General features: G+C 51.9%; 1 protein-coding gene and 2 non-coding genes across 4 annotated transcripts in view; all 3 read left to right on the plus strand.

Moving 5' to 3' along the window:
• LOC122364417 (HEAT repeat-containing protein 5B-like) overlaps window positions 1–17,825 on the plus strand; it is an 89,236-nt gene extending 71,411 nt beyond the window's left edge. The window contains exons 27-43 of one of the 2 annotated variants that reach the window (XM_043334764.1): window positions 2,678–2,857; window positions 4,514–4,634; window positions 5,347–5,453; window positions 5,898–6,067; window positions 6,456–6,561; window positions 6,779–6,924; window positions 7,204–7,411; window positions 7,701–7,858; window positions 10,075–10,183; window positions 10,565–10,843; window positions 11,130–11,304; window positions 11,599–11,868; window positions 12,339–12,424; window positions 12,695–12,846; window positions 13,131–13,338; window positions 14,729–14,874; window positions 16,545–17,825. In XM_043334764.1, the coding sequence (XP_043190699.1) occupies window positions 2,678–2,857; window positions 4,514–4,634; window positions 5,347–5,453; window positions 5,898–6,067; window positions 6,456–6,561; window positions 6,779–6,924; window positions 7,204–7,411; window positions 7,701–7,858; window positions 10,075–10,183; window positions 10,565–10,843; window positions 11,130–11,304; window positions 11,599–11,868; window positions 12,339–12,424; window positions 12,695–12,846; window positions 13,131–13,338; window positions 14,729–14,874; window positions 16,545–16,721 (2,798 nt within the window). In that variant the 3' untranslated portion in view covers window positions 16,722–17,825. The remainder of the gene's footprint in view (window positions 1–2,677; window positions 2,858–4,513; window positions 4,635–5,346; window positions 5,454–5,897; window positions 6,068–6,455; window positions 6,562–6,778; window positions 6,925–7,203; window positions 7,412–7,700; window positions 7,859–10,074; window positions 10,184–10,564; window positions 10,844–11,129; window positions 11,305–11,598; window positions 11,869–12,338; window positions 12,425–12,694; window positions 12,847–13,130; window positions 13,339–14,728; window positions 14,875–16,544) is intronic. The other variant, XM_043334766.1, reaches the window with a different exon arrangement.
• On the plus strand, window positions 2,970–3,042 carry Trnak-cuu. The gene has a single exon. It is a non-coding gene; the product is annotated as a tRNA-Lys (tRNA).
• On the plus strand, window positions 4,366–4,438 carry Trnak-cuu. Its single transcript has one exon. It is a non-coding gene; the product is annotated as a tRNA-Lys (tRNA).
• Window positions 17,826–19,210: the final 1,385 nt, after the last annotated feature.

Raw genomic sequence — 19,210 nt, forward strand, 5'->3', positions numbered from 1 at the left:
TCGGTGATTTTAATGTCAACCTTTTATCCGGTGATTCAGCTGACTCTGTTCATTTTAACTCGCTTTTGCGTGATCTTAATATGTCTCAACTTATTACTGATCCGACACACCCACACCCAGTGCCCTCGCTTCTAGATCTAGTCATAACAAACGTCTCTTCTACCGACATGCAGGTCTCTGTCATGCCCCATCTCATTGCAGATCATTTCCCCATCGTCATTAGGCCCTTAGCTCCTAGACAGCGTCGTCCTCCTGTTAGCGTTAGCTCGCGCGCGTGGCATCGTGTTAACTGGCAAGCATTTTCTACCGATCTTTTACAAACCAACTGGGGACCCTTTTACACTGCCGCTGACGTAAACGAGAAACTTGCGATTTTTGTACGTATATGGAACTCGGTAGCCGATGTGCATTGTCCTGTAGTGCAGAGAACCATGCGGCGTCCTGCCTGTCCCTGGCTGAGGGATGAGACGGTCCGAGCGGCCATGGCGGAGCGGGACGAGGCGCGGCGAGCGTGGGCCGTCACACGCTCAGTTACTGATCATGACGTTTATAGGCGGCTCCGGAACCGAGCGAAGCTAGTTCTGTCTCGTGCGCGCAGGTCCTACTTAACAGAGTCTTTACACTGTGATGCGAAACATTTTTGGAATAGACTTAAGCGATTTGGTGCTAACCTATCTGCGAGAGGCTCTGCAGGCGCACAGCCACCAGACCGTGATGTGCTGAGCGCCGACCAGCTCAACGAGTATTTTGCCGGTGTCGGCGCTCGTGTGGCAGCTGAGGCCGCGCGGGCCGCGCAGGGGACCGAGACCCCCGCTGCCGGCCCGCGGCCTCCCAGGGTATGTGCGAGCGCCTTCGCCCCTCAATGCATAACGCTGCCAGACCTGATTCTGACCATCAGCCGGCTGAGTGCGTCGAGGGCTGTTGGGGTTGATGGCATTCCGATCGCTGCGATCAGAAGCTGTCTCCCTGCAGTCGGTCCGCCCATCCTTCACCTAATCAACTCATCCATATCCACCCTTACCTTCCCTGACGCATGGAAAGTTGCCATCGTCACACCAATCCACAAATCCGGTGACCCCAACCAGCCTGGCAACTACCGCCCCATATCCATCCTCCCATCTCTCTCCAAAATCCTTGAAAAGGTTGTGTGCTCTCAGCTCACCTCCTACCTCATCACTAACCACATCCTCTCCCCATCCCAGTATGCCTACCGCCCATCCCACTCCACTGAAGATGCCATACTCGACATTGTCGAATGGGCGGCTCGCAGGGTCGACGGTGGTGACGTTGCCGCGGTGACGTCAGTCGACCTGAGCAAGGCATTCGACAGTGTCGACCACTCGATGCTTCTGAACAAGCTCGAGTGGTATGGCATCTCATCCCGCTGGTTCAGCAGCTACCTCTCTGGCCGTTCCCAACTCATCCGCTCCTCAACGGCCCTCCCACTCTCCCACGGTGTTCCCCAGGGGTCCATCGTGGGTCCCATCCTCTTCCTCATCTTCGTCAACGACCTTACCTGCTTCCTCCCCCATGGCCGACTCATATCCTACGCGGATGACACCCAAATCCTGGACTCAGCACCCTCCAATCCCACTGGCATCCAAGTGCTGAAGTCCCGGGCCGAGGAGAACATTCAGCAACTTCAACGCTGGTTTAGCTTAAACAGTTTAAAAATGAATGGAGAGAAGACCTGCTTCACTCTTCTTGGCACTCAAAATTCAGTTGATAAAGTCAAAAACTTCACCCTTAACGTAGATGATGCAACTATTCGGCCAACAAAACACATCAAGGTGCTGGGTGTTCTCCTCGACCAAACCCTGAGCTGGGAGCCACATATATCCTCTATCGTTCGGCGGTCAAATGGAATCCTTATATCACTGTTCAAAATTCGCCATCACCTCTCCCCTGACATCCTTAAAATCCTCGTTCAAACCCACGTTTTCCCCCACCTCCAGTACTGCTCGTCAGTCTGGGGTGGTGCCTCCAAATCCCGCCTGCACCGGCTGCAGAGGACCATCCATCTCGCTGTACGGCTCGTCTCTGGTCTCCGCAAATTCGACCACATCACCCCCGCCCTCGGCGCGCTCGGCTGGCCCGGCATTGGTGAGGTCATCGCACGCCGTGACGCGGTGAACGTGCAACGCGCCTTGTACGCCGCCGGCGCCCCCGACTCGCTGCGGTCCATGTTTCGCCCGCGTGCCGCCGTCTCCAATAGAGTCACGCGGGCCACGGCTGCGGGCGCAGCTGTGCTCGACCTGCCGCGGGTTCGACTGGCGGCGACCAGGCGGCTGTTTTCGTATAGAGCCGCCGCTGCATGGAACGGCCTGCCGCCGGAGGTGAAGGCGACTGGTTCCAGGAGACAGCTGGTGCAGCACTTTAGATAGTGACTGACAAGTGACATGACTGATTTTAGATATTTTATGTATGCTTTTGCGGGTGTTGCTTTATGTTGACGTGTATATTGTATGTATGTATATGTGTGTGTGTGGGTGTGTGTACCTATCATGTATTGACTGGGCCGTAATAGCCACTTGTGGACAAGCCCTAAATAAACGAAACGAAACGAAACGAAACCTTGCTTCGTCTGTGTCTGCGCCAAGTCTGAGTGTATGCTCTTGACCTCAATGGCTATTCTTGGTCCCTGTGTTCCCTCTGACCTTACCCCCTCCCCTTACAGGTGTAACTATGTCCGACACCGGCCTCCCTGGGGTTCTGTTCGGTCTGCTCGACACGGAGCAGGACGAGCGGCTCATCAGCGACATCCACGACACGCTCAACTCGATGATGCTGGCCCTCATCGACGACAACCTGGCGTTATGGCTGCGACTCTGCAAGGACGTACTCACGACCTCAGTCGGTAAGGACAGGCGGGAGGGATGGGGGGCCTCTTGTGACGTACTTTGACCTTTGAAAAAGGTTCAGCCGTCAGCGCTCCCCTCTCGATTTGCTAGTATGTCAGTTGGTATCAAGCCCGGCTAGCTCAGTCGGTAGAGCATGGGACTCTTAATCCCAGAGTCGTGGGCTCGAGCCCCACGTTGGGCGGTCGTCTTGACCTGTGCTGACCCGCTGACCCACGCGTGACCCACGCTAGCTGACCCGGGTCCAGCTCGACTCCGTTTCGAGACTGCGGTAGAGGGGTTTCCGTCGAACCCGCTACCTTTCCCTGCGCCCAAATCACCCGCTTTATTCCATCGGTTCCAGCATCCTTGGTAGTCCATCCCATAGGCGTTAGTGGTGAAAAGTTATCCATTTTCACTGATGCTGAAAATGGATAACTCAGGGCCATATCAGAATGCTCAGATATGGCCCTGACTTAAAGCTTGTTTCGAATGGGCTGATGTTCAGGATTGAAGCGGAGTGATAATGCCTCACAGCAAAGTGCCGTGCTTTGATAGCGAAATGGTTGGTATGAAGGACAGTCACGCTGTAAACATTCGAAGTAAAGCGAAGAGCAGTCGCTTGGCTTTTACCGTGAACCGAGAAGGTCATCCATGACTGGGAGCGGAATCGATATCAACGGTTACTGAGATTGAATTGCCGGTGCTAGGATCAAACTGCTGGTGCAGGGGTCGAATTACTGGCGTTTCAGTTTACTGGTGCTTAGGCTGCATAGTTGGGCGTAATATCGAATTACTGGCGTTTCGGTGCCGATTAAGATTTTAATGCTTTCGCGGAATTACTGGTGTTATGATGGCACTTCTGGTATTTGGCGGACTTATTGGATTTTCGTTTGAGTTACTGGTGCTTTTGGTCTATATACTAGCTGTAATTTTTTATGGAGTTAGATTCTGATGAAAGGTTTGACTTTCTGGCGTTTTGATCAAATTACTGGTGCTGGGATCGAATAGTTTCCTTTACTTCGAGATACTGGCGATTTGATCTATTGATTGATACTTAGATCAAATTTAGGTACCTACTGGTGTTGTGTTCGAATTACTGTCCTTTAGATCGCGTTACCATGGTGCTGGGGTCGGATCACTGGCGTTCGTATCGAATTGCGGGCGTTTCGATCGTATGACATTGCTTGTTGATTGCTGTACTGGTGCTGGGAAGTGGGATCAAAATACTGGCGTCTCTAATTATGTCAATCTCTAATTACGTCGATCGAATTATTTGCGCAGTTTGCTCAGATCGAATAGCTGGTGTTTTGTTCAATGCATCAGCATTGTGCTTGGGTCATTTTCGTCAAATATCCGTGCTGACATTAGGATGACTTTTTCATTTGTTCCTTTGATTTTGACATATTTTGTTCGTGTTGCTAAGGAATGGACTTGCCGTTGATGCCACTCTTTCTAATTTTTAGGATGGGTGGGATTTCAATAACCCATTCCGATCACAAGGCGTTTTAGGACCCCCAGTTGGCGTGCCCGGCTAGCTCAGTCGGTAGAGCATGGGACTCTTAATCCCAGGGTCGTGGGTTCGAGCCCCACGTTGGGCGATGCTTTTCGTTTTTGCGCATGCGCGTGGGATTCCCTCGTTCAGCGTCGCCTCACTGTTTGTCCTCTGCCGTCAGACACTTCCACGGAGAGTGAGGAGACCAACAATGACGAGGGAGGCGACGACGACATGCAGCAGTTTACAACGGAGGGCGAGCCCGAGACGCACCCGGCCATCCCGCCGCGGTGGCCCACGCGGTAAGGAAATGGGTCCCCGGCGCAGTGGTCGCCGTTGGGGAGACCAAGATTACTTTACTAAGGGGAGACCTCCCTTTGCACATGATAAGGGAGTGGGTCCCCTGCCATCCCGCCCCGCTGTCCCACATGGTGAGGAAGTGGGCCTGGCGTAGTGGTGGGGAGACCTCTCCACACGGTGAGGGGACTGACCTCAGCGTCCTAGGCACAATGGTGATTGGTGGGAAGACCGCCCGGCTCCCCTTACATCCCCCTACTGGCGTTTAGCTCGAATTATTGGTTTCGAATTGAATTACTAGCTCTTGAATCGAAATGCTGGCGCTTGAATTGAATTAATGGCGTTTGGATCAAATTGCTGGTGCTGGTGTCGAATTACTAGCGCTTGAATCGAACTCCTGGCGTTCAGATAGAATTGCTAGTGCTGGGGTCGAATAATTGGCGCTTGAATCGGACTGCTGACGCTCGGGTCGCATTACTGGCGTTTGGATTAAATTGTTGGTACTGGGATCGCATTGCTGACCTAGGATCGAAATTCTGGGGTTTCAATTGAGGTACTGGCGTTTCGATCTGATTACTGACGTATGGATCGAATTTTTGGGCACTCGGATTGAATTAGTCTCGCCGAGGTTGAATTTCTAGCATTGGAATCAAATCACTGTGTATGTCCCATGATGTTATTTTCGCCCTGGTAACTTGGCCTCTAACCCGTCCCCAGTGTGTTTGCCGCGGAGATGGTTCGCAAGATGCTGCTGACCTGTGAGGGGAACCGCACCCACTTTGACCTGGCGCTGGCCAAGGAGGCACACACTGCCAACCCGCAGAGTGAGTACAGTATGAAACACTTAGCGAGTATCAACTAGCAACGCAAGCAGCTGCTAGCTTACTTCATTTGCGAAGTGCTGAGTTTGAAACAGAAGCATACTGTAATTATGCACGGGGGCTTACTAGGTATGCTGCCATTTTACTTCATAATAGCGCATGGTTTAGGGTGGCATGACTTTCGTCAGATTCATCTGATTTATCTGGTGTCTCCAGGCGACTGGTGCATCCTGCATCTGTCGGACGTCCTAGTGTATCGTGTCCGTGTGATCTGTTACAGGCGACTGGTTCATCCTGCACCTGTCAGACCATGTGTAATGTGTATCGTATCTGTGCTGTCTATTGCGGTACATGTCGGACCTGGTTTACCTATCTTTGTTGTCTGTCTCCAGGCGACTGGTTCATCCTGCACCTGTATTTTACTGTGTCTGTGTTGTCTGTCTGCAGGCGACTGGTTCATCCTGCACCTGTCGGACCTGGTTCGCGTGGCGTTTATGGCCGCCACCAGTGACTCGGACCCGCTCCGTCTGGCCGGCCTGGACACGCTCCACCAGCTGATCGACCTGTTCTCGGCGGCGCCCGACCCCGAGGTGCCCGGTCACCTGCTCCTAGAACAGGTACGGAGAGACGCGCGATTAAATAAAAATGTTTACAGCGGTTACAACTTACAACTATAGTACACTGATACACTCGCTTGTTCTATGTGGAAACGCGTATTCTTATTTTTCAAAACAAATTGTGTTGAGGGCCGCTAGTCTATAGATACATGATGCTTGAAAGGATAGAAAATACTGTTAATGATAGAAAATATCAAAACACGCCATCGTGCTAGTCATTCATCAATAACTAGGCTAGACAATCACCAATGTTCAATAAGACGTTGAATTATTGTCACTCTTATTAGAATCCCGTCCAGCCTCGTCTAGTTGAAACAATATTTGGAGAGCCTTTAAGCCCACCTTTGGCGCATTTCCGCTGACGTCTCTCGCTCCGGGCGTGTTGCAGTACCAGGCCCAGGTATCGGCCGCACTGAGGCCCGCGTTCGCCGCCGACACGCCCTGTCACGTGACTGCCCGCGCTTGTCACGTCTGCTCCGCCTGGATCGGCTCAGGTCAGTCACGTGAGCGACTATGGGGATATTTCTGACTGGCCGTTTGTTCAACAAGCTTGAGTGCCGCATGGGCCTTGGAAGATGAAGGGTATTGTAGTGATTGTTAAGTTGTTTTATGAAAGAGTACTTGGCCTAGATATTCAGTTGTTTCTGATATAGCCTCCTGCCTTGCTGACCTAACCCTGACCTAACTGGCCTGACCTGACCTCGCATACAGGCGTGGCGCGCGACCTGGCGGACCTGCGTCGGGTCCATCAGCTGCTCGTCTCGTCTCTTGCCAAACTGAAATGGCGCGGTACTCACATCTACAACGAGAGTGCCATGACACTAGAGAAGCTGGCCATACTAAAGGCCTGGGCCGAGGTGCGTGAGGAGTGAGGACTCGACTGTATTTTGCAGTTATTTTTCTATGTTGTTGGGTTCTTAATGAGGTGTTATTGGGAGACAAATTAAATTTGTTCACCGAGTTCGGCGTCAGGAGTAAATGTATCTGCCAGTAGATCAATATGTTGACCGACGACGACCATATTATGTCGATAAGTCTTCGATGCGCCTGATTTTATTGATTGGATAGGGTTGCGGTGTCCTTTTCCCATTTCCAGTCTCCTCTTTCTGTAGCCTCTCTCTCGCTCTCTGCCCCAGGTCTACATCGTGGCGATGCGGGAGGGCGGCTCTGACCCTCTGTCCTCTGACGGTGAGCCCGCCTCCCCCACCTCCCCGACTGACCCCACCGACCCGGAGGACGGAGGCGCAGACGACCTGCTCAGTCTGGTCCGTCCGGAGCTGGCCAACCTGGCCAAACACTGGCTGGCGGCACTCAAAGACCAGGCGCTGCTGTCACTGCCGCCAGGTGAGGTTTGGACGACACTGCGTGCTGGGTAGAGGGAGAAAGGGAGGATGAGGATTGTGTCGTGTGTAGGGGAGCAGTTATCTTGGATGAGGGCTTGTTTATACCCATCAGCGCTGCTAAGTAACAGCCGTTGATGTAAGGCCCACAGTATCACATGGTTCTAAACCATAAACATGCCATAAACTATTTGCGTTCTGTGCTTGGTGTTTGTGTTTTATATCTCTGTAAATCTCTCTAGTGTCCATGCTGGAGTCTCAGAGACCTCTCTAACCCCCCCCCCCCCCGTCAGAGTTCAACTCCCAGCTGCCGCACGACGGCGGCGCGTTCTACACCATGGACACTGTGGAGGCAGCCCGGCCGTACTACCGCACTGCCTGGCCGGCCGTACTGCACGCCGCAGCCATATGGCTGGATAATGGCGGATTTGATAATGTCCAGACCGAAAAGGTGGATGGGAGGATAGATTTCCGATAGAGGTGTATGACTTGGTAGATCTTTGCGGGGGGGACAGGACTAGTCTGCTGCGGTGCGAGGGACGGGGGGCCGCTGAGATGTGAGAGACTAGGGGAGGTCCTCGTTGCCAGCTGGGGCATTCCACGTCAAATCAAACACCGAAATCCGTCATCCCCTTCGATTTTTCTGAAAATTTGTAGGCAGACTGGGCATGGTTCAAAACTGAGTTACGTATAATATTTTTGAAATTTGATAACGTATCGCTGAGATATAGGTCATCGAATATAGCGAAAAATGCCACACATCAATTTTTTAAATGGCTATAACTCTGGTTCCTTTTCTGGTATCAAAATGATATTAACAGGGTCTTATAGGCAATTGATAAGGCTTTGATTTTTAATTATAAAATTAAATTGAAGTGACCTTGAAATGCATTTGACCTTGAATTAAAACAGAAAAATTTAAATAGCAAAAAACACGTCACCTTCGATTTGGGTAATTTTTACATATTATGTCCGTCACAATGTTCCCAACCATCTGTGAAAAAATTGGAGTGGGCCATTCATAACTTTCGCGGCAAACGCCGTTTTCATGCATCAACATCACGCAACCGCGCGTGACCTTGAAAGACAGAGTCAAGACATGCTTGCTTGTGTACACTTTCTGAAATGAATGATTGCTGATTAGTGATATCCCAAACTCTGCGAGAATGGAAATGCATAGTCATCGTAGTCAAGCATTCACGTTCCATAGTAAAAGTGTCTCAGGCAAACGGTATTTTGCGGTGAATTTTGAGCCGTGTGGAAATGCATCATGAAGTAAATTCAACGAAAACATTATCACGCAACGATATCTTCACGTCTTTTGATCTTCACTATCCGAAAGAACATACATTTTTTAGTATGTATGGGGAATTTCTAGTTAATCCAATAATAAATATGGCAGTTAGAGGCCTGCTAAGAGTAACATGTCGCCGGCTGAGGCGGGCTCGGCCGGTGCGGGAAACGCAGCAATCACAATTTTGTGTTTACACGTTCATATTTCAATTGTTTACCAACCGATTTTCAAAATTCTTTCACCATAAGATTGCCTGTACATTTCTTAGTCTTCTCACAAAATTTGACGCGAATCGAACGTAATCAGCGGTAGGGAGCGCGATGTAAAGACGGAACCGTTCCGTTCCGTCCCGGCACAGTCTACAATTCAGGCGGCGCGTAGCGGTCGGCGCCGGCTGCCGAGTCGCCGCGTCGCTGCGGCGACAGGATGTTCACTTTACACCGCTATTACTAGAACAGTTGTGAACCGATTTTCTTATTGCTTGCACGATGAGATGTCCAATTCAATTCTTGACAGGTAGCCATAATTAATTTCGCATTAATCTTATGAGATATTGGCGAAAAACAGGAGGGGTGGGCGAAATTCGTTCTTCCCCCTCCACTGCGCATGCTAACATACGTTTGCATATGTGCAATTTTCTTCAAAACTTATGAATGGCCCACTCTAATTTTTTCACAGGTTGTTAAGAATATGGTAGGCAATAAAATATATGAAAATGAGCCAAATCGAAGGTGACGTGTTTTTTGCTATTTCAATATTTGTGCTTAAGAACAGAGTTAAGCAATTTTCAAGGTCATATATTTAAGTAGGTGCAATTCGAAACAAATGCTTAAGAAATTACCTAAACAGTAAGGTTTATTTCATTCAAATCAAACAAGTACAACCAAAGTTATGGTCGTTCAAAAATATAAAGATGCAACATTTTGTAAAAATTTGATGCCCTATATTTAGAAGACCTGTGGTCAGAATGTGCAAAAAACATCAATGTAATGTCCGGGGCCACACAGGAACTCGCTCACAAATTTATACTGAAATCGCTGATGGTAAGGTGCAAAACAGCCGATTTTTGTTCGATTTGACGTGGAATGCCCCAGCTGTGGGATGCATATTGGGGACTGACTGGGAACGGGTCGACGAGGAAAACCCAAGGAATGGGATGCTCAACTGTATTGTGGTCCGTTGACCGTAAACCGTCAATTCAGACAGGGGACGACTGGGGCTAAGAGTTGTGGTCATGTACCTGATGGCAATGCGATGGCTTTACGGGTGAGCCACGGCGTCCCATCAGTTATGTGGCCAGCTGATCATTCATTACCCCTGATGGAGTTTGTACTGACCTCTGAGTTCTGACCGTTCCACCCCGTCGTCGCCAGGTCGGTATTGACGTGGAGGGCAGCACCAACCTGGGTATCGGTCCCACGAACGCGGCGGCCGGCCGCAGCCCGGAGGACATCAACACGGACCGCTTCCACCTGCTGTTCGGTGCGTAAAACCCCGGTCTGGTTTGTAACTAGTCCGTCCTTATTTCTGTTTGCTCTGTGGTCCTTCCTCTGGTCGCCAGGCCGTTTACTTGATCGGAGCCCGATTTTAATTGTGTTTACTCAGCATGACTGGGTGGGATGTTTACGAAAGATAAACACGATATTCATGTAGAAATAGTGGTCACTGTTCTCTTTAGGTATGTCATTGTGGATAGGGAATAAGTGTTCATTGGTTTAAATAATACTTGGCGCAAAGTGCATGGGCTTGGCTTAAGGTTGTTATTTTGTAAAGCACACTGCCTCGCCCTGCCCTGCCCTGCCCTTCCCTGCCCTACACTGACCTGTCTCCGCCCTGACCTTACCTGCCGTCTCCGATCTTCAGGTATCTGTATGGAGGCGCTGTGCAACCCGCGCAGCTCGGAGCCCGTCCCGGTGGTGGTTACGTGTCTCCGCGCCCTGTGTCGACTGGTCAGCTCCCCCTGGCCGCGCCGGCTGCTCAGCGGCTCGCCGGCGCTGACTGTCGAGCTGCTGAACGTGCAACACCGGCTGCTGCTGACCAGGGAGAGCCCGGCCGTCCACCTGCTGGTCATGAAACTGGTCAGGAAGGTCATCACGGCGGCACAGGAGAGCCTGGAGGCCGCACAGCGGAGACGGCTCAAAGGTACGCATCGGGCTGCCGGGCTTGTGAAAACCATCTTTTCCACTTAGGGAGGGGAAGAAGTTGAATCAGGGTAAAATTATGTGCGGGTCGTTTCCCAGAATTCATTGTTGACTCATCATGATAGTATTGACTAACAAAGTACATGTGTTTGTACTTTGTTTTTTTTTTCTATCCCTGCCGTATCTGACCTTTTCGGACACAATGCATCACCTGAGTTTTGGCTGTCAAACCGGCGTGCACTTCTCCTCGCCATCCTCCATCTGACCCTTCTCTCTCCCCTCTGCAGACCTACAGCCGGCGAACCGGGAGCCGCGCCACCACCCGGAGTCGGACCTGCTGGGCGAGGGAGGCGCCGCCGGAGACATTGTGCCCGGCCAGTCGGTGGTGTTTGCCCTACTGGAGGTCTGTCTGTGCCTGCTCACCAAACTGGTGCCGGCACTCAACACGGCCGCCCAGGGCAGGTGAGATAGTACGACTGACACCGGCACTGACATTGCCGTCATTGCTGTTATATTGCTGTTCCAGTGCTGCCGCTATGTTTCTGTATAACTTCATGTTTCCTGGCAAACTCTACCAAGCTGTAGTTCGACCCCCAAACCTCGCTCCTCTCACGTTGTGCTGTGTAGCATCGCCCCATTATCATCTCTATCCCACCCTAACCGAGACGTATGATCCGCCCAGATCATCCGTCTGCCGTCCGTCGGTTGTGCACAATCCCTGACTGTGACTTTCTTTCTGCCCCCCCCCCCCCACAGCAGCACGGCGGCCCGTATCGTCCGCCCACCCTCCGCCGGTCTCTCAGAACACTCCCACCAGCTACTGATGGAGAGTGTGGCCGTGCTGGAGGCGGTGCCGTCCCTCTGTTCGCCCCGCGGCGCCCTGGCCGTGCTCCCCACGGTACTACTGCTCACCACCAGCGTCCTCAGACAGCTGGCTACCAAACCGGTCAGCGAGAGGGCCGTGCTGGCCACCCGGCCGGCGGTGGCGGCCGCTCTGCGCGCGCTCAGAGTCATCGTGTCACATAGGTGAGGGAAGTGGATATTTGGCAATGCGCGCGCTCAGTCATCGTGTCACATAGGTGAGGGAAGTGGATATTTGGCAATGCGCGCGCTCAGTCATCGTGTCACATAGGTGAGGGAAGGTGGATATTTGGCAATGCGCGCGCTCAGTCATCGTGTCACATAGGTGAGGGGAGGGGGATTTTCGGCAATGAGTGCGCTCAGGGTCATCGTATCACATAGGTGTGGGGGGGGATCTTCAGCGAGGTGGGGCACAGCTCAAAGAGGGAACAGCTATGGATGTGTGTTGAGGGACGGGGAAGCCTGACTTGCAGAAGCTTTCGATGCGTAACTCAGTTGTGGTTGAAGCATGATGCTCACGCGTATGAAATCTGACCACTGACTCGCCTTTATAACTGGTGTAGCCGTGAAGCAGTGACTGTATTTATCACAGTCCGGCGCGTCAAATGTTGACAGCTGTAAATGTGTTTTGGCAGGTACGGTCGGGATGAGCGGGTCTCGACTGAGTGGTGTCAGCTTCTGGAGAGCGCCCTGGCCAAAGTCATCGACATGACGCGCACCTGTGAGTATCTCCCCCGTCATACTCGGTGTTACGCAGTCAGCATTTAACATCCTGTTGTGTTTGGTTGTGACATCGGGATAGTCTTTTCCATTTTATTTTCGTACCCTATACTCAGTGACTGTGAATTTATTGCCCCTCAGATATCCCTCTAATTGAACATTGGGATTTGCGCCCAGGCTCTGAGAACATGTTTCTGTGCATTGCCCCATTGTGAGGTCTTATATTATGTTGCCGTTTGACAGAGGCGTCGTATGATCTGACTTCTGGCAGGCTCTGACGACATGCGTCTGGACGAGGTGACCATGCTGTTGGCGATGGGTGTGTTTATTCTGCATGCGCCGCCGTCGGTGGTGCGGGTCCCGGCGCTCCAGTACCCCTGTGTCAACGAGTTCACCACCTGTCTGCAGGCCGAGAGCGTGCAGGTATGGAGAGAAGGAGGGAGGCAGAGGGAGAGAGGGGGTGGGAGGGAGAAAGAAGGCATGAAAGGAAGAGAGGGAGAGAGGGAGATCCGTCTTCAGCGTTACAACGTATACCTCATTTTCCGTTATACTCTGCCAATGATATTTGTGTCCTGTTTGAGCAGTCTCCACTGCCAGTAGCTGCAGCTATCTCATGCGCTCAGTTTCGTCCCCTGTAACATTTTCCATCCGCGTCTCCAGCTAGGTGCGTCTTCGACTATCCACAATGACGCCCCTCGTTCCGACAGGTTCGCCTGCACTGTGTGCGCACGCTGCGCTCCCTGTTCGGTCACCAGGACCGGGCCGTTTCCACGCCCTACATCCAGGCGCTGGCCCCGCGGCTCCTACAGCAGCTGCACGGAGCCGCGCCGCCCGCCAGCCAGCCGGAGCTGCAGCTGCAACTGGAGCAGCTGGCGGCGCTCGAGCAGCTGGTCACAGTCTGTGACCCCGCACACAGTGAGTCGGGGGGGGGGGGGGGCAGAGAGGGGTACACTCGGCAGGAGTAACCTGGGAGGACTGTGGGAACGGGAAACGGCACACTTCATTGAGCGGCTCAAATCGACAGGCGCGACTAACGCGAACCGCTAGCTATTCCGACAACGGTGAATGGAAAACCGCAGACATGACATGCTCCGCTGAAAACTTCCGGGACAGTTTGCAAGAATCAGCTGCAAGGAACTAGTAACTCACGTGGGAAGGGTGATTTTTCTCAGACTGTGCCATAGTATTGGCATTTTTGCATGTAACGGAACATGTTTGTATATAGCTTTTTGTTGTCTGAATCGAACCTTTACTGAGCACTGCCGGACGAGCGTGGCTGGAGTCTCGCGTCTTTATCGATATGCGGCGATTGCAGGCGTGATTTCACTAATGAACTTCAATCGAGCCGGTGTAAGTTCCAGCGGTGTGCGGTGGAAATTGTCGGTCGGCAGACGGTCTGTCTCGCTCCCCGGAACTGATTCGTTTCCGGTCTAAGGAGGGGCACTGATTGCGGTCAGAGGTCCTTGGAATGCCTCTGCTGACGAGCAGACTGTCCTCGGCTACATTTTCTGACGGTCATTCATTGACATTTATCGGTGTCTGGGGTTGGTTTGGCATTGCTCGGCCCTTTTGAACTGTTGCTATTGTACCAGGAAAACCGTTATGTTTTGGTGGGCTTTGCACGGGGTAAAATCACCATGGCTTGTTTCTGTGGTTACTGGATCGAAACGCAGTACAAAAGTCAGCAATGCAAAAGTCGTAAGTCGTAACTGTGACAAACCCTTGGGTGTCCGTCAATGAGCATCCGATGGGCCCATTGCTGTTTGCGAGTTTCCTTTTAGTTGAGTTATCTTAGGGACCTATCTTCGCATCATCTACTGATATATGATGCCCAATGCCCATACCGTCGGTGGCTAGGTGGATATCTTTGTATGGCTAGGATGGTTGAACTGTGGATGGTATTTTGATTTATAAACACGTGAGTGATGTGTAAATTGAATGGGTTGACTGAGTTTTAAATTCTTTTCGCCGCTGCCAAGGATCTGAGATCGAAGGTAAGTCGAGGAACTCTGAAAAGGATGTCACCATGGGAGGATCTCGGAGCTATGTAGATGCGCGATGCTCTTTCATCTTACCAATTTACCCTCACTTTTCGCTAGGCCCTTTCGACCGACCTTGTAAAGGATATGCTGACGTCACCAATTTGCTGGCATTACCAATGACATTGTCGGTTAGCATGATATCGTTTGAAATACAGAAGGCTGTTGAACTCGATGACTAGGTTGGTCGAAGTCGCCCTGTCGCCCACACGCAGCAGCACCTCAGTGACCATCCACCGCTGACCCCTCCACCCGTCCCTCCGCAGGAGTGCAAGTGCTTGGTCTGTACGTGCCCGTGCTGGCGCGGTTCCTCCTGGACGGAGAGACCCTGCCGGCAGCGCCGGCGCTCGTCCAGGCCCGCCACGAGCACTGTCTGGAGAAGTTGAACACCATCGGACCCCAGTATCCACAGGTAGGTGGCGCTGGCAGCGAAATGGTATCAAATTGGGGTTCCGCCCTGTGTTTTACCTGAAGCTGAAGTCTTTATGTCGCTGATCAGGCCATCAGAGACATTCATCCTCTTCCTATATTGCGGCAAAGTCAGCTCATTCAGTCAATGTAACGAAACCAGTGGAATTCTAGCTAGCTACCAGGGCAGTAGAAAGCTAGCTGATGGTGAGCACGCAAGTTGGAGCTGCCAGTATGATTATCTCGTATAGATGACGCGGTGAGCGGCGCTCTGTCCCGTCGCTGGCGTTTTTACTTCTAGAAACGTCTCTGCCCGCAGCTATCTTAGTGCGTTAGCGATGGGTGTGTATCCTAGCGGTGCCGGTCATGTGATCAAGGTCTGATAAGAGGCTGAGAGATGCCACTGCTGAGGGAGGATGTGTTCTTTCCAGTGATGAATTATTTGCATCATTGCTGAAATTACGCTGTTTTGTTTGAGGTTGAGTTGGGCGGATAGCTGTGCAAAAGTAATGCAGTAAAAAGTACAGTTGTTATTTTCACCGGCCCAATTCCTTATAATTTGATGTGTCATCGGTATCCCTTTTCCCCGCATAATGCATTTGTTTTGTCTGATGTCAGTTTCTTAGTCAGCCCCAAAATGGCTCGGCTTACAAAGAACCCGGGTCTCGAGCGTGCAATTGGTGTTCTTTGATGACAACCAATGTGTTACATAATTAAAGGCTATGAATAGTTCTTCGTGAGTTGGTGCTACAAACAAAACACAAATTTATCCAAAGATAAATGTTTTCACATATGGTCTAGATCAAGATACTCTCCATTGTAATTAAGCTCACACGCGGCGCTCACTGTTCTCGGAATCATGAAATCAATTGTTGTATTCTGATTACCTGAGTACTGAGGAAGCCTATCCAGGCTAGATCGGCGCTGGAAATTGTCTATCACGGCAGCGTCAACAGACCAGGTGCAGACATTTTATCGCCGCCAATTGACCAAAGTGGAAAGACCGAGGACCACTGTGTGCCTGGGAACGACGGGTAACCGCGGCACCCACACGATCAGCCAATACTGAGATCGGGCGCACCGATAAACAGGTTCAACATATGACCACCAACAAACATTTGGCGGGCCTTTCCAACAGGGTTAATATGTATTATTTTCTCACGATTTTTCTGCATAGCCCTATGACTGGTATTGCATTCCCTGGTGGTGTGTTTTAGTCGAGCAATTATAGCCTATTGTTTCGTCAGGCATAGTTTGAATTCGACGGCCGGTGGCGCTGCTCAAACATTCTCGTCATATGAGCTCAGCTGGCTGGACAGCTCGCTATTTGAACACTCATTATCGCTGTAATGAAACGATGGCCGGACTGGGTGTACTGAGAACAATGAACATATTTATTAAGAAACCATGCATGCTAGCCGGTTTTTGCGCGCATATCTCCGGGTTCATTACGCGGTTAAAAATGGCGCGCAGTCGGGGCGCGCGGCTGGATGGTGGTCCGGTCGGGGCGGTCTGTGGGGTGACCTCTGTTAATGGTGTCTAAATTTAACCGATATAAAAGTCACATTGCTATTTTTTGCAAACAACTAGTCACTTTGTTCAATCTACTCAGTCTCTGTCACCATCCCTCGCTGTACCGTATACTTTCCCTCTGACTGTGTTCCGGTTCCTCAGGAGTTCAAGGCGCTGCTCTCCGGCTCGGGCGGGCTCCGGCAGCGCCTTGAGAAGGCAGTAGTCGCCAGTCAGAGTCTGAAGGCCGCCCAGGCGCGGCGGACAGAGATGAAACCTGTCGCTCCGCAGGCGCCCTCCGCTACCATAAAACTCAGCATGGACTTCAGCAACTTTACCTGAGTGGGATTACCGTGCCGGAGGTACTGCTGGGATTGGGGAGACGCGCCGTGCTGGTGGGCGTCCCAGCCGACACTTTATCGGCGCGCTGTGGAATTGGAGGGTCGGCCGAATCATGGGGACAATTCAGGCTGGTGAGCGGATAGGGACTGCGCCAATCAGTCGGGCGGAGGTGGACGCTCGCTGTCGTTGGGGGCTATGATAGTGTCTGCTATGTTCGCTGGACCCGCGGCAGATATCGCATATAATATGTGCTTTTATTGGTCACTCCGTTGACGCTTTAATGTCTATGAGTTGTCCCTCTGTAATGGCAGGGACGGCTGGATGAAGTAATGGTTGTGTAAGCACCGATGAGAGAGATGGAATAATTCATACCACCGAATCGTGGAGTATTTCGGTACGGGGTGAATCCCGCGGTAAGGAACACTAATGGCAATGTTGTGTAATCACAATCGCTGGTCTATTTATGTGTAAATGGTTTCAATCAGGGCTCTGTTCGTTGTTAGCCGTTTGTGGCGAAGAGTACTGGTTCCAGCGGTAGGCACTTCTGCAAGAAGTCTCGCTGGGTATGGTCCGTGTCACCCGGCGTCTCCGCCCCACCCCGCGGCTGGCCTAAGGCGGACGCCCGTGCCAAATGTATGTCTCTGTTGAAGGACCTGCCCCGTGGTCCATGACATGTAACCCTGACCCTGACCATTGACCTGTAAACCGGCCGGCCGTGGGTCCACAGATGTCGGACGTGTTGGTCCAGCCGGCTCGTCTTCTTGTCTCTTACATGTATCGTTCCCCCACTCCGCGATAAGGGCGACCACAGGTCACGGACCGAACTATGTAGAGTCCTTCTAAGCTGAGTTGTACTGGACGGGGTCTAGCTGAGCTGATTTACTGGGACTGGGGAATAGAGCGATCGACAGCGTTGTGATACGGCCGTACCAAAGAGAGCTCGCCTCTGCGTTCGCGGCGGGTGGTGTGACCAGCCTCCGAAGGGGTTCTGTGAGCGGAGCAGTGCGATCATGACGGCGTTAACTATTGTCTTGTTGGACGACTTGCACTGGAGATGGTGTATGGGGCAGACGGATAGGACCGTGAATACATTTGTTTCTGCTATCTGCTGTGTGTTTGTTTCGATGGTATATACCGTTCGGGAGTTTGCCGTGGTGGCTACTCTCTGCTGCACTCTGTCCTCTGGTGAGATCTGACCGCCCTGTTGAGCCGCTGGCGCCGCTCCTGCCGTGCTGACCGCTCGCCGGACCGTCCGCCGCTACCATCCGGTGGTCAGTGGTCGGCAGACACGCGAGCCGCCGGCGCCTGGCAGCCTCGCCTTACCTTGCCACCGGCTCCGGCCTCTGACCCGGCGAACGGCCCGAGAGAGAGGGAGTCTGCAGCGGCAGAGAGCTTCCCCCGGCGGAGAGAGGGAGGGAGGTGCTCACCGGCGGGGAGAGAGGAGTGGAGAGTGGCCGTTTGTCAAGAGACATGCAACTTGGGAAATGAATGTTGCTGTTGGTCAACATCTTCATCGCAATGCACTTATTATTAGATAATGCGACGTTATATTCTTCAGTGAATTAACTCATTACCTGAGGCCGTGAACTGGAACGGTTGTGAAGGAAGCGAAATACTCAAAAGTGCAATATCAGCACGACTACGAAAACGAAGCTCTTAAAAGAAACTCATGAAATGATTGAAGGCCAGTATCAATTATTTCCATAAAACTCAAAACTTTTTGGACCGTGAACCGATGCGTTTGATCATCCGTGAACACGTGATACCTTTTGATAAGAGAAAAACGGCAATTCGTCATACCTAAGGCGTCAAGTGTACCATGCCAGCGTTGCTCTGCCGTTGACACTGAGCAGCCATACCCGTTGTCCAGCCATGAACCCATGTAAGAACCGTCATTGTGCTCCGCGCTCCATGTCTATCTAAAACTCCGGCCTGCCGGTATCCGATCCAATCGCCGCAATGTCTCTGCTCTCTGCAGAACCCCGTAAAAAGGGCGCCGTGACACCGGCCACGACAGGGCCTGTGCAGCGGCCGGGAATCCGGTCGGAGAGATGGTGATGATGAGTGACTGAAGGAACGAGCTCGACTTTCTCACGGGGATCGCGGCGGTCCGGCCGGCTGCAGACGGTCTCTGAGGAGCGGTGGCGTTGTCCGTGACCCCAGCGGTCGGACGGACCGACGGGCTGGTGGACGGTTATTTCAATGTGGTTAGTTTGGCGGACTGGTAGTTTTGATGGTCAGTCTCAGTGGTCAGTCATGACTGAGTTTCTTATAAGGGGAAATAACATTTGAAGGGAAGGCCGATTAAATATGATGAATGTATTCACGGTGTCCTAGTGAGAACGGTGAGAACGGTAATTCAGTTTAATCATTTCGTTAAGCTTAATCATTCCTTCTTCGTGAGTCCGACCGTATTCTGGCATCTTTTCGTGACTCGTGATATCTGTCATGGTTAATCAGATGTCCAGACATCTGCTGCGTGTCCTGGT

The sequence above is a fragment of the Amphibalanus amphitrite genome, unplaced genomic scaffold (assembly GCF_019059575.1).
Source record: "Amphibalanus amphitrite isolate SeventyFive unplaced genomic scaffold, NRLGWU_Aamphi_draft 000675F_arrow, whole genome shotgun sequence".
Taxonomy (NCBI): Eukaryota; Metazoa; Arthropoda; class Thecostraca; order Balanomorpha; family Balanidae; genus Amphibalanus; species Amphibalanus amphitrite.